Here is a 13,702-nt window from a genome sequence, read left to right as displayed (position 1 = left end):
ATTTTCAAATATTTTAGGACATTATTTTAGAAACAACCTTAAGCACTATTTACTACTTACCACTTTGTTCAGGCTTGCTGACGTTCGACATGCTTCACTGTATATTATAATCTCAAGCGCTTCCTTGCTGGACTCGGGCTCCGGATGCTGCTCTCTTCCTCCGGAGCCTTCCTCTTAGCACGCTTTGCCGACATATTTAGAAAACGGCAGAGCACCGAAGTGAGAACTCTGCCGTCCGCGCTGTAGTCTGTTATTCTCCAGCGGTTCGTCATCTCAGTGTCCTCTGTTCGGTAAACAGTGGAGATGACTCTGGTGACGAGGAGGCCGTCGACAGTCAAGGTGCCGACACGGTTCCTCCGATCTGCCTTCAGCACAGCAAGATCCGCTTTCTCTGGAAGAACTGGAGTCAGGAAGCGTGGATGAGAGCTGGAGCCCGCAGGCGGCAGCATCATGCCAGCTGGTGAGTCCGTAGGAGGAGAAGGAGTGGTGTTCTCTCTCTGGCTCTGCCTCACATGGACAAATGGTGTCGTCACCTGGTCCCGATGGAACAATCCTTTAAAAGGTATGTAAGGAAAGTCCTTGGACCCCGTCACCAGGTTATGGTAAAGAGTGAGGACCAGGTGGGACATGGAGTCCAGTTGGCTGCTGCTCAGTTCACGGTTCCTCAAGTTAATGACGACCATCTGAGGAGCAGTGATTGGACTCACCAGCTCAGCTACGAGAAAGCAAAGCATGCGTGTACGTTAATCATGTGATCACACAAACTAAAGCCTGAATTTAAATTGTCCAGACATGGCTTTACATCATCATAAGCTCTTCCACACACAAACAGTAAGAAGCTCCCAGCAGAACTCATTGTTTATGAAAGCCTTCACCTTTTTTGGTAAAAGTTTTCATGCAGTGTAAGGCTGCATGGACTTTCACTGAGGTTTTAATACGCATTCACATTAAGGAGTAATATCTTCATATTAGTTGAGCATCGATATTTTGAGAATAAAGCAGCTACATTTAGGTGAGAAACCTCCCACCTCCTCATTGCAGGCACACACTGTTTCAATCTCAAACTCATCCAGCGACTCTGTGAACTTTTAAAACTCCATTCTCCAGCTTTATAAAATTCACAATCTATGAAACTTTCACGTATAACTCAGCGCCAGCAGCCCAAACATGTCAACTCAAACCCTCTACATGCAACAACGGCCGCGCGCTGACGTCAGCGTCCTCCAATGCCTTACGTCGTTTCCAGGGCGCGTGCATTCAATTGGTTTTTTTTCCAGCGATTTAAAAAAAAACATGGCGCCATCTTTATAGTGTACTGGCACATGTTAAAATTGATGTTACTCAAGTATCAAACATCTCATCCTAAACGTTAACACTCATGAAGTCCTACTTCCAAACAATAAAAGACAAAAATCTAAGTTGTATTTGTTTGCTAGCACTCTGACATATTAGCCTGCTGTACTCACCATAGCGTTGATCTAACACCTCGTCAATGAAAAGGGAGAACAGGTGCATCTCGCGACTGAAGTTTGTAGAAGTCATTTTGCAAATCCTTCTTGAAGATTTTCAAACGTTGGCTGTAGTTTGAAAAATCCGAGTTTTCACAGCACTAGTGGGAAAAAGCTCCTGTTTGCGCTCAAACGTGAAACCCGAATTCCAATTTTGCCTCCTGCTTTTATACCTGCACTCAAACACGTCATCATCACCATGACTCCCAGTGCCACCGAAAATCAATTTTATTTATTTAAAATAAAGTTCGTCTAATTATCATAGCTTTTTCAAATATATATATTTCTCATTTTATTTTACTCTTTTATTCATCCTTTATAAAAAATATGTTGCCAAACTTTGTCGTTTTAATTCGTTAAAAAAAATCATTAATTCACCAGTTTACAAAAATGAAGATCGATATCTGAAATTTAAATTAATAAATAAATAATTACAATTGATAATGGATTTTTAGCATTAAAGAATAGTTTTTCAATGCGCTTTAAATGTTATCAGAGCCGATATTGTGCCAAAAAGTGATCGCAGTCCAAAAAGTGATTTACGGTATTGAAACGTTTGTTTGTGTCATGACATTTGTAAACAGTTGATGTTTACACAACACTCTGGAGGGTGGTGTTGTGCGCATAATACAAAGTGATGGCGAAACCTAAAAGACGGTGTCATGTCTGCTCCCTGAAGCAATCTCATAACAGTTTCAATCTATTTCAAGCCAGTTAGCACATTTCTGTTATGAAGTTTAATAATTTTTGGCAGTAAACTTTTAAATCCTTTTATTATGAATATCACGTTTTCAGATTTTCAAGAGAGACCAGACCAATAGGGCAGCAGAAATCATAAAAATAAATAAATAAATAAGAGTTTTATAAAGATTAAAACAGTAAAAAGAAAAAGAAAAAGAGAGACTGGAATGATTATGATGTATAACACAGAATATGTACAATAACAGAGTTATAAACACACCTAGAAAACACGTGATACTTTTTATTTCATCTATAACCTCTGTGTAAATTTTGTTGATTGCAAAGTGTTTATGAATATGTTTTTAAAAGCTGGTTATCTGACTGTCAGTTAATAGCAATTAAAAAGAAAGCTGATTTTTATTATTCCTAAATGGAAAAAGTCCATTATGAATTTTTGTTATGAATTTCATTTATCAATCCACCTCCTCACTGCTCTTTCCCAGTGCAGCAGCCAGAGCTGGATCAAGCAGCCAGATGGCTTCTGGAGGAAGACTAACTGCAACAAAGGGTCTCTGGGAGGCTGCTCAGGCACAGCAGCTGAAAAATCAAAGATGAAATAAAAACTGGACCTGATCATGGTGCTGCATGAGACAAAAAGTCTAGATGATAAACCAGTGTATGAATTGGTAACACTGCTTATGATGATCATGTTTAGATGGAAACTAGCGAGCTAACTTACTGCAAACCTCTAACTCAGTTAAATTGAATAAACTCTGTTTTCTTGGATGCCTGGATGTTAAACTTAATTGTTAAACCCGGTAAAACAGCAACGCTGATCATTTTATTAAAGATGAAAGAAGTTAGACCGTTTTTAGCTCTCAGTGATCCCTCAGTGTTCGTTTGACTTTGGGACCTGAAATATGGCAGCTTTTCACTTACACATTTTTGAACCACTCATTCATAGAAATAGTTTCCAGTCAAAGATCTGGACAGATCCACCAAGTTCACAGTAGTTTTTCAATTTTCTGCAGCGCAGAAAAAACCCCCTGAAAACATCACTCCTCTGAAGTAACACATTGTGATTCATGTACAAACAACACACAATTATTGTAGATTCTTCAAAGCCTCCTTATATTCAACACTTGGGCAGGTGGTGTTATACATGCCCTCACAGCACCGGCACATCAATCACCCTATTTTCACCTTGTCACCTTCATTAAGCTGCTCTCTTTCTACAGAAGGCCCACCGCATGCATGGGGGGGGGGGGGGATACCGTGGGCCAGGGCTGTGGCATCTAACGTCTGGTTGTCAGTGTCCTTTGGAAAAGCAAGTGATTGTCCTAAAATCAGATGTTCCAGCAGATTGATCTAGTTTGCCAACAACATGAGAGGCTGCTCCTACCTGTCCTGGTGAGCTGGGCATAAATCAGTGACCTCTGACCCTGGAAAAGTGTTGTGATTAGTGGAGAGAGGACAGTGACAGACACTTCCTTTGGTAAATCCAATATGACTGAGATGTCGACCACAGTCAGCTGCAGAGCAAACTGCAGCGACTGCATCACCTGAAAAATAATGAAAAACCCTGAAAAAATATACATTTATGTTTTTGGAATTTATGTCTTCTGTTCAAATACTAATATCATCTTGCCTTTTCATGATAATTGTTATGACTCATTGTCTTACTTTTGGTTGCATCCTGTCAGTCCCTGTGATGAACTGAGCGTGACCTCCTCCTTGGCCATCCCATTGATGAGAGCAGAGCTGGCCCCTTCCCCAATCCCAAAAGAGAAACACCTGCAATACAACAGCTGTTTTTAAGACACACAGGTTTGGTACGCAGAGAACCTGAATTCTCAATCACTTCTTTGGTGCTCCCCACCTCTCCATCAGTAAAGACAAACAGCAAGAGAGGAGAGTTTTTTCACCTACACAAGCAAAAGCTCAACTCTTTGGCAGGTATACAAGTATGCTTTCAGTAATCTGTTTTAGCAAGTAAATCAAACATAACCTGGAGTTTTGCAGAATCATCCAAAGGCAACATGGTGTTTTACAGTGATATCACTTTAAGTCACTGAGATCACATGAATACAACTCACGGGAAGATGTGTTCACAACGAGACCCCAAACTGTAAAATGTTTGAATAGCAGCCCATTGGTAAACTCTTCAACAGGAGCAGAGGACTGTCCTGAAGGGAAGAGGGAAAGATGGTGAGGCCACTGTGTGAGAGGAACGATTTGAGGAAATATTTTGTAACTCTAACACCACTTTATGAATACTCTGGCACTGCTGGTGCGAGTATTACTCATATTTTCAGATTGATTCACTACCAACACAAACTCTCCACATGAAGCCATTGAACACATCAGAGACATGAAAAGGACAGAAAAATGTCAAGTTTACAGTTTCTAATATATTCCAATACAATTAAATTCCAGGTTGAAGAACTGGGATCTTGAATTTTTATTTGCAAACTAATGACTTCACTTATTTTTCACTCACCCGGCTCAGCAGAGGCCTGTCCTGCCTCCACCACAGCAGTGGGCTGGTGGGCGTCTTTGTAATAAATCAGCAGTTCAACATCTCTGTCAAACTTGTGTCCTGCAGCCAGCTTGACCTGCACACCACAAACACATTCATATTTATTCATCAGTAACAAGTAACAACCACACGCAGCAGACACATCAGCACTCTACCTACCGTGGCCTGGGTTTGATCAGTGTTGAGGTACTGCAGAGGGTCCAGGGAGCAGTTGGACTCTACTTTATGGATTGGACGAGGAGAGGAGACAGAAGAAACATCACTGGACAACCAAAACTATTTTACAGCTATTTTAGTTTAAAACCATAAAAAGTGACAGAAAAGGAATATGTTTGTTTTTGTAAATATGCTCTTGACTTTTATGATCTATGGATGGTATAATGACAAATATCAGTATAATGAGGAAAACATCATTTTTGCCTCTCTGTTTTTTTAAAACAAACCTTTAAAGTGATATAAGATTTTATGTCAGCGCAAGTTAGTGAGTGTTAAGTAATTATAAACCTCTTTATGATCTAACTTTTTGGAAAAAATAAGGGAAACTCCACATAACATTTTCTTAATTAGTTAAAACCATTTACTGATATAAAGTCATGACGTTTGGCCAGCTTGAAGATGGAGAGAAAGACACTCTTTTTTTATTAATCCTTTATTTATCCAGGTAAAAAAAATCTCATTGAGATTAAAAATCTCATTTCCAAGAGAGACCTGGCATCATGGCAACAAAAGTCACATACCACATCATCTTCTCGTCCTCACAGGAGAAGTCAGATTCCAGTGAGGTTAAAAAGCTACAGAGAAACAGGTCAGTTCTTAAATCGACGTAATGATGAGTCAGAATGTCAGACATTTAAACTCTTCAGACTTTTAATCAGCTGTTGTGTGAGAGATAAACCCTCCAACCAGAGTTTACACATTGCTAAAACACATTGAATGTTAAGCTGTTGCCATGGTAAAATATCTATAGAGGTCAAAAGTTTGACATTTCAGCTTCACTTTTTATCCAGGCTGTGATTTGGTTTTATTTGAATACAAATTTTGGTAAATGGTTAATTAAGACTGATTATGATGAATTGAAAACTTGAAAAATGTAATTAAATAAAAACACTTATAGACATACATGGTTTGCTCTCCCCTTTAAAGTGCACTTTAGTCTTGTTCATTTTCAGCTGCAAACAAACAGAAATGTGAGTAATAAATATTTCATGATCTAATCTGTGCAGACAAAGAAGTTGCTGGTGTTGTGAGGCTGGTGACAGCCCAACATATGTTTGAGGCATTGGAGCAAACAATTTAAAAAAATGTGGATGCCTCTCTGCCCCAAACTATTGCAGCTCGTCGGAGGCTAATTCCTTCCCGAGCTCCAGCTCCTCCTGGAGCTCCAGCCCCTGCTCGAACTCCAGCTCCTCCTCCAGCTCCAGCTCCTCCTCAAACTCCAGCTCCAGAACAAAGGAAACCTCGAAGGGTTGTTAGACACCCTCCAGAGGTGGACTTTAAAGGGCTTATCGTGGGGTACCTCCTGTCAATTGACGAAAAGTTAGGGGAGGAGCTTCAGCCAGTCTCTGATCCTTCAGAGACTCTCCGGCTGAGCCTCAGCCTGCTGAGTCAGGGCGACTGGTAAAATGATTTTCTACTGTTAGCATTAATTATTTTCAATTTAATGTGAGGATGTGAGTTTTAAAACTATTTGATGTTCCTACAGGAAGAAAAAGATAGAGGGGTTGCGATACATCCGCACCCTGGTGCGGCATCACCAAGAGGAGTTGGAGTTAAACCTCCGTAGAGTTTGCTTGGGGGTGACACAAGAGGTATACCAGCTGTTTTTCTCTACATCTGTCTTTATGCCACCCTCTTCTGTCCATGTTTGCAAGCGTGCCCTGTCTCATGTATCTTTGTAACAAGTTTGATTTCTAACTGCTGAAATTTCCTCTGATTCTTTAGATTAAAAACAATCCCTCTTGTGTGTCCTGTGCGGCACTGGACACCGTAATATATTTGTGTGTACACCTCAGAGAGAGGATGGACAAAGAAGCTGAATGGACCTGTGAGAGTTTACTCCAGGTGTTTGCAAGGGCAAATGCCAATGTGTTCATCCAGCAGCATGCCAAGGAAGCTCTGACCTCTCTGGCTCACGGTTGCAGCCCGAGTCGCTTTCTAAACAGCCTGGTGACTATGGGTTTGAAGTAAGTTCACACCTGTGAAGAGTATCTGTGACCCCAGCATCACAATCAGATCAGGTGAAAATCAAACACACTGAGTGGATTTGTCTGTGTTTCCTTCCTCAGACATAAGAGCGTTCTCGTGAGAGCTGGTGCCGCACTGGGGCTCCTTATAATCAATAAATTCATGGAAGCGGAGAAAGTCCTGTCTGCAAGACGGATTTTCACCAAATGCTTCCTGTTGGCTGTCAGTGAACTGTGTCAGGATGCTTCCTCTGAAGTCAGGTCAGTGTGAACTTTTAACAATTATAGGCTGATATTTCTATTTTGACTTTCTTTTGATAAATTCTCTGCATTTACTTAGAAACTAATGTGCTGATTAAAAATGCTTCTCTCTGCAGAGCTCATGGAAAGGCCATCCTAAAAGACCTGGTCAAACAGAGGAAATTCAGAAAGATGTGGGAAGAAAGCGTCTCGGATAAATCCTGCTGGGAGGTGGAAAGAAGAAGGATTCCAATCATTCATTTTCAAATGTAGTTCTTCCTGTTTTTACCAAAGAGTTTACACAGTTTTACAGTTTTCAGAACAAATTATTCTACTTAATTATTCGACTGATTTACAAATCATGTTCCCTTATTGCACCTACCTCTATGAATTTACAGTACTGAAGCATTTCTCTGATATTTTTTGTGTTTTATTTAGTAGTTAGAACTTAAAACATATGAACTAGGTACTGTTTTATTTAAGGGATTTTTTCTTTGTTGTTGCACATTGCTCTTACAGTTTATTTAAAACCAGAAATAATAAAGCAGTTGACGTGTTTCAGGCTGTGACTTTTAGTATCTGTTGGTACTTCATCACTTTGAATAAGTGTAAGTCAACACCAGGCCACGCTTTCAGTCTTTCCATTAAACAAATGAACAACAATCCATTATTTTCACCATTAAACAGTAAAATATGCTTCTTGACTCCTTGATGCAGGTGCCCACCTACGACCTGGTTTATTAATACTAAGCTAAAGAGGAAAGCAACTCACTGTAGTTCTCACAGCTCAGGACAAGCAGACACCTGATGTTGAGTGACTGAATGGAACTAAAACAAGAATTCATAATTATGTTTGTCTGCCATGAACACGTGATGATAAAACTCTGCATATGCAGTCAGGAGACTGATGACCTGTGAAATGAGCTGTTAGAAATGTGCAGATATGTGTAAACAGTGATCAGCATTTAACATCCAGGATGGAGCAAAACTTCTGACCTGCATGTATGAGAACCTTTAATCACATCATCTTTGTAGCGAAATAGCTGATGACTCATTAAACGTTTCCATGTAATTTATCCACAGTGAAAAATATTCACTTTGCTTGATCTGAAAATCACGTGTTCATTTCATTAGACACTAGCAATACTATTAAACTGGACCTTATCATTCTCATATAGCACTAAATGTGAAACTGAGTCATATCATAACAATCTATATATGTAATATGTGTTTGCCTGAATCTTCCAGCACAAACAGAAAGAGGAGCTGTTGTCTGAGTATCAATGCAAATACACACCAGAAATCGTTCAGTAAAGACAAATTTAATAAATGAAATCTGGTGAGAGGGCCTTTGATGTTTCTCTTTGGATCATCCTTCCATCCATTTCTTCAGCTTATCCAATTCAAGATTGGAGCCATCCCAGCTGTTATGGGGCCAGAGGCAGGAGTACAACCTGGACAGGTCAGTCTAACACAGAGAAACAGACAACTATTCACACTCACATTCAACCTAACTGCATCTCTCTGGACTGTGGGATGAAGCTGGAGTACCTGGAGGGAACCACAAAGGCGCCAGGACTGTCTTGCTCTCAGGTGACGGCCGTTCACGCTGCTCTGAAGACCCTCAGTTGTCTTTGGATCATCCTGTTGTTTGTCTCCCAGTGTCGTTGCTGCTCTTCTCCTTTCAAAGACAAACACCAAATAACACCAAATGAGAGTGAATCACTTCAGAACAACGGGAACACTCCTGGTTATTGTGAGCAAACGTCATAACAAGATGAATATATTTACCATTTTACTGAGGGAACATCTTCTGTGTGGAGTTTCTTCTCATCTTGGCTCTTTTTCCTGACATTTAGAAACAAGAGGCAGAAAAGAAAGAATAAAAGTTAAAACCTCAACGATTTTTTAATGTTTGGGATATTTTAGAAACAACCGTAAACACTATTTACTACTTACCACTTTGTTCATTCTTGCTGACGTTCACTCTCCTCATCTTCTCTCTAAAGGACAAATGACAGTAAAGAGGGAATCGTTTTAGTAACTTTATCAACCAGGTGAGCAGAATTTTAGATATTTATCAATATTCTGATTAAAAGCAGAGTGAATACTTATCTTTTTACGAGAAAGGGTTCAATCCGTCCTGTCTTAGGTCTTAATGTCACCTTGTCTCCTCTCTGTTTTCTCTGAAAAACAAAAGACAAATGGGAAGAAAAAAATTAGCAAATGATTTCAGCAACTAGAGGAAGTGTTCACTGAGGAGGAGCTGTCATAATTATATAAAATCAATATGTACTTATCTTTTTTTTAATGAGAGTTTACAGAGCACGCTGGCTTCGCTCCTCCCTCCGCTCCTCTCTGAAAGTTACCTGGATAAAGGATAATAACAATTAATAGCATCATCAAAACAGACAAACCTGAAAGAATTGCTGATCAGAGTTGTGACAGAGTCGCAGGTTAGATGGATGTATACTTATCTTTCACAATGAGAGCGTTTGCATCTTCCTTTAGAGAGAAGATGAGGAGAGTGAACGTCAGCAAGAATGAACAAAGTGGTAAGTAGTAAATAGTGTTTACGGTTGTTTCTAAAATATCCCAAACATTAAAAAATCGTTGAGGTTTTAACTTTTATTCTTTCTTTTCTGCCTCTTGTTTCTAAATGTCAGGAAAAAGAGCCAAGATGAGAAGAAACTCCACACAGAAGATGTTCCCTCAGTAAAATGGTAAATATATGTGTACTTTGTACTTTAAATGTGTAAAATGAGTTCTTATCTTTTTTTTGTGAGAGGGCCTTTAATGTTTCTCTTTGGATCATCCTTCCATCCATTTCTTCAGCTTATCCAATTCAAGATTGGAGCCATCCCAGCTGTTATGGGGCCAGAGGCAGGAGTACAACCTGGACAGGTCAGTCTAACACAGAGAAACAGACAACTATTCACACTCACATTCAACCTAACTGCATCTCTCTGGACTGTGGGATGAAGCTGGAGTACCTGGAGGGAACCACAAAGGCGCCAGGACTGTCTTGCTCTCAGGTGACGGCCGTTCACGCTGCTCTGAAGACCCTCAGTTGTCTTTGGATGAAATAACACCAAATGAGAGTAAATCACTTCAGAAACACAGGAACACTCCTGGTTATTGTGAGCAAACGTCATAACAAGATGAATATATTTACCATTTTACTGAGGGAAAATCTTCTGTGTGGAGTTTCTTCGCAGCGTGACTCTTTTTCCTGACTTTTAGAAACAAGAGGCAGAAAAGAAAGAATAAAAGTTAAAACCTCGACGATTTTCAAATATTTTAGGACATTATTTTAGAAACAACCTTAAGCACTATTTACTACTTACCACTTTGTTCAGGCTTGCTGACGTTCGACATGCTTCACTGTATATTATAATCTCAAGCGCTTCCTTGCTGGACTCGGGCTCCGGATGCTGCTCTCTTCCTCCGGAGCCTTCCTCTTAGCACGCTTTGCCGACATATTTAGAAAACGGCAGAGCACCGAAGTGAGAACTCTGCCGTCCGCGCTGTAGTCTGTTATTCTCCAGCGGTTCGTCATCTCAGTGTCCTCTGTTCGGTAAACAGTGGAGATGACTCTGGTGACGAGGAGGCCGTCGACAGTCAAGGTGCCGACACGGTTCCTCCGATCTGCCTTCAGCACAGCAAGATCCGCTTTCTCTGGAAGAACTGGAGTCAGGAAGCGTGGATGAGAGCTGGAGCCCGCAGGCGGCAGCATCATGCCAGCTGGTGAGTCCGTAGGAGGAGAAGGAGTGGTGTTCTCTCTCTGGCTCTGCCTCACATGGACAAATGGTGTCGTCACCTGGTCCCGATGGAACAATCCTTTAAAAGGTATGTAAGGAAAGTCCTTGGACCCCGTCACCAGGTTATGGTAAAGAGTGAGGACCAGGTGGGACATGGAGTCCAGTTGGCTGCTGCTCAGTTCACGGTTCCTCAAGTTAATGACGACCATCTGAGGAGCAGTGATTGGACTCACCAGCTCAGCTACGAGAAAGCAAAGCATGCGTGTACGTTAATCATGTGATCACACAAACTAAAGCCTGAATTTAAATTGTCCAGACATGGCTTTACATCATCATAAGCTCTTCCACACACAAACAGTAAGAAGCTCCCAGCAGAACTCATTGTTTATGAAAGCCTTCACCTTTTTTGGTAAAAGTTTTCATGCGGTGTAAGGCTGCATGGACTTTCACTGAGGTTTTAATACGCATTCACATTAAGGAGTAATATCTTCATATTAGTTGAGCATCGATATTTTGAGAATAAAGCAGCTACATTTAGGTGAGAAACCTCCCACCTCCTCATTGCAGGCACACACTGTTTCAATCTCAAACTCATCCAGCGACTCTGTGAACTTTTAAAACTCCATTCTCCAGCTTTATAAAATTCACAATCTATGAAACTTTCACGTATAACTCAGCGCCAGCAGCCCAAACATGTCAACTCAAACCCTCTACATGCAAAAACGGCCGCGCGCTGACGTCAGCGTCCTCCAATGCCTTATGTCGTTTCCAGGGCGCGTGCATTCAATTGTTTTTTTTTCCAGCGATTTAAAAAAAAACATGGCGCCATCTTTATAGTGTACTGGCACATGTTAAAATTGATGTTACTCAAGTATGAAACATCTCATCCTAAACGTTAACACTCATGAAGTCCTACTTCCAAACAATAAAAGACAAAAATCTAAGTTGTATTTGTTTGCTAGCACTCTGACATATTAGCCTGCTGTACTCACCATAGCGTTGATCTAACACCTCGTCAATCAAAAGGGAGAACAGGTGCATCTCGCGACTGAAGTTTGTAGAAGTCATTTTGCAAATCCTTCTTGAAGATTTTCAAACGTTGGCTGTAGTTTGAAAAATCCGAGTTTTCACAGCACTAGTGGGAAAAAGCTCCTGTTTGCGCTCAAACGTGAAACCCGAATTCCAATTTTGCCTCCTGCTTTTATACCTGCACTCAAACACGTCATCATCACCATGACTCCCAGTGCCACCGAAAATCAATTTTATTTATTTAAAATAAAGTTCGTCTAATTATCATAGCTTTTTCAAAAATATATATATTTCTCATTTTATTTTACTGTTTTATTCATCCTTTATAAAAAATATGTTGCCAAACTTTGTCGTTTTAATTCTTTAAAAAAATCATTAATTCACCAGTTTACAAAAATGAAGATCGATATCTGAAATTTAAATTAATAAATAAATAATTACAATTGATAATGGATTTTTAGCATTAAAGAATAGTTTTTCAATGCGCTTTAAATGTTATCAGAGCCGATATTGTGCCAAAAAGTGATCGCAGTCCAAAAAGTGATTTACGGTATTGAAACGTTTGTTTGTGTCATGACATTTGTAAACAGTTGATGTTTAAGGTGCAGTTCACGTGGAAGCCAGAGGAGGGTGGTGTTGTGCGCATAATACAAAGTGATGGCGAAACCTAAAAGACGGTGTCATGTCTGCTCCCTGAAGCAATCTCATAACAGTTTCAATCTATTTCAACCCAGTTAGCACATTTCTGTTATGAAGTTTAATAATTTTTGGCAGTAAACTTTTAAATCCTTTTATTATGAATATCACGTTTTCAGATTTTCAAGAGAGACCAGACCAATAGGGCAGCAGAAATCACAAAAATAAATAAATAAATAAATAAGAGTTTTATAAAGATTAAAACAGTAAAAAAAAAAAAAAGAGAGAGACTGGAATGATTATGATGTATAACACAGAATATGTACAATAACAGAGTTATAAACACGAAAACACGTGATACTTTTTATTTCATCTATAACCTCTGTGTAAATTTTGTTGATTGCAAAGTGTTTATGAATATGTTTTTAAAAGCTGGTTATCTGACTGTCAGTTAATAGCAATTAAAAAGAAAGCTGATTTTTATTATTCCTAAATGGAAAAAGTCCATTATGAATTTTTGTTATGAATTTCATTTATCAATCCACCTCCTCACTGCTCTTTCCCGGTGCAGCAGCCAGAGCTGGATCAAGCAGCCAGATGGCTTCTGGAGGAAGACTAACTGCAACAAAGGGTCTCTGGGAGGCTGCTCAGGCACAGCAGCTGAAAAATCAAAGATGAAATAAAAACTGGACCTGATCATGGTGCTGCATGAGACAAAAAGTCTAGATGATAAACCAGTGTATGAATTGGTAACACTGCTTATGATGATCATGTTTAGGTGGAAACTAGCAAGCTAACTTACTGCAAACCTCTAACTCAGTTAAATTGAATAAACTCTGTTTTCTTGGATGCCTGGATGTTAAACTTAATTGTTAAACCCGGTAAAACAGCAACGCTGATCATTTTATTAAAGATGAAAGAAGTTAGACCGTTTTTAGCTCTCAGTGATCCCTCAGTGTTCGTTTGACTTTGGGACCTGAAATATGGCAGCTTTTCACTTACACATTTTTGAACCACTCATTCATAGAAATAGTTTCCAGTCAAAGATCTGGACAGATCCACCAAGTTCACAGTAGTTTTTCAATTTTCTGCAGCGCAGAAAAAAAACCCCTGAAAACATCACTC

The 13,702-nt window shown here is 39.8% G+C and overlaps 1 protein-coding gene and 1 long non-coding RNA gene across 2 annotated transcripts; both read right to left on the bottom strand.

Moving 5' to 3' along the window:
• Positions 1-3,633: 3,633 nt before the first annotated feature.
• LOC308401591 (uncharacterized protein) lies at positions 3,634-6,371 on the bottom strand (the record flags this gene model as incomplete). Its single annotated transcript, XM_080889865.1, has 7 exons — positions 3,634-3,751; positions 3,873-3,983; positions 4,286-4,375; positions 4,690-4,804; positions 4,888-4,990; positions 6,055-6,167; positions 6,363-6,371. 6 exons carry the CDS (start codon positions 6,369-6,371, stop codon positions 3,889-3,891), a joined length of 525 nt encoding a protein of 174 aa, XP_080745991.1. The 3' UTR covers positions 3,634-3,751; positions 3,873-3,888.
• Positions 6,372-6,957: 586 nt separating this feature from the next.
• Positions 6,958-9,364, bottom strand: LOC308401210. Its single transcript, XR_013972488.1, has 4 exons — positions 9,111-9,364; positions 8,943-8,999; positions 8,703-8,832; positions 6,958-8,619 (listed from the first exon to the last, which is right to left on the bottom strand). It is a non-coding gene; the product is annotated as an uncharacterized lncRNA (long non-coding RNA).
• Positions 9,365-13,702: the final 4,338 nt, after the last annotated feature.

This window comes from Rhamphochromis sp. 'chilingali' (assembly GCF_963969265.1).
Source record: "Rhamphochromis sp. 'chilingali' genome assembly, chromosome: 8".
Classification (NCBI taxonomy): domain Eukaryota; kingdom Metazoa; phylum Chordata; class Actinopteri; order Cichliformes; family Cichlidae; genus Rhamphochromis; species Rhamphochromis sp. 'chilingali'.
The sequence above is the reverse complement of the archived record's forward strand: the minus strand, read 5'-3'. Positions and strand labels throughout refer to the sequence as shown.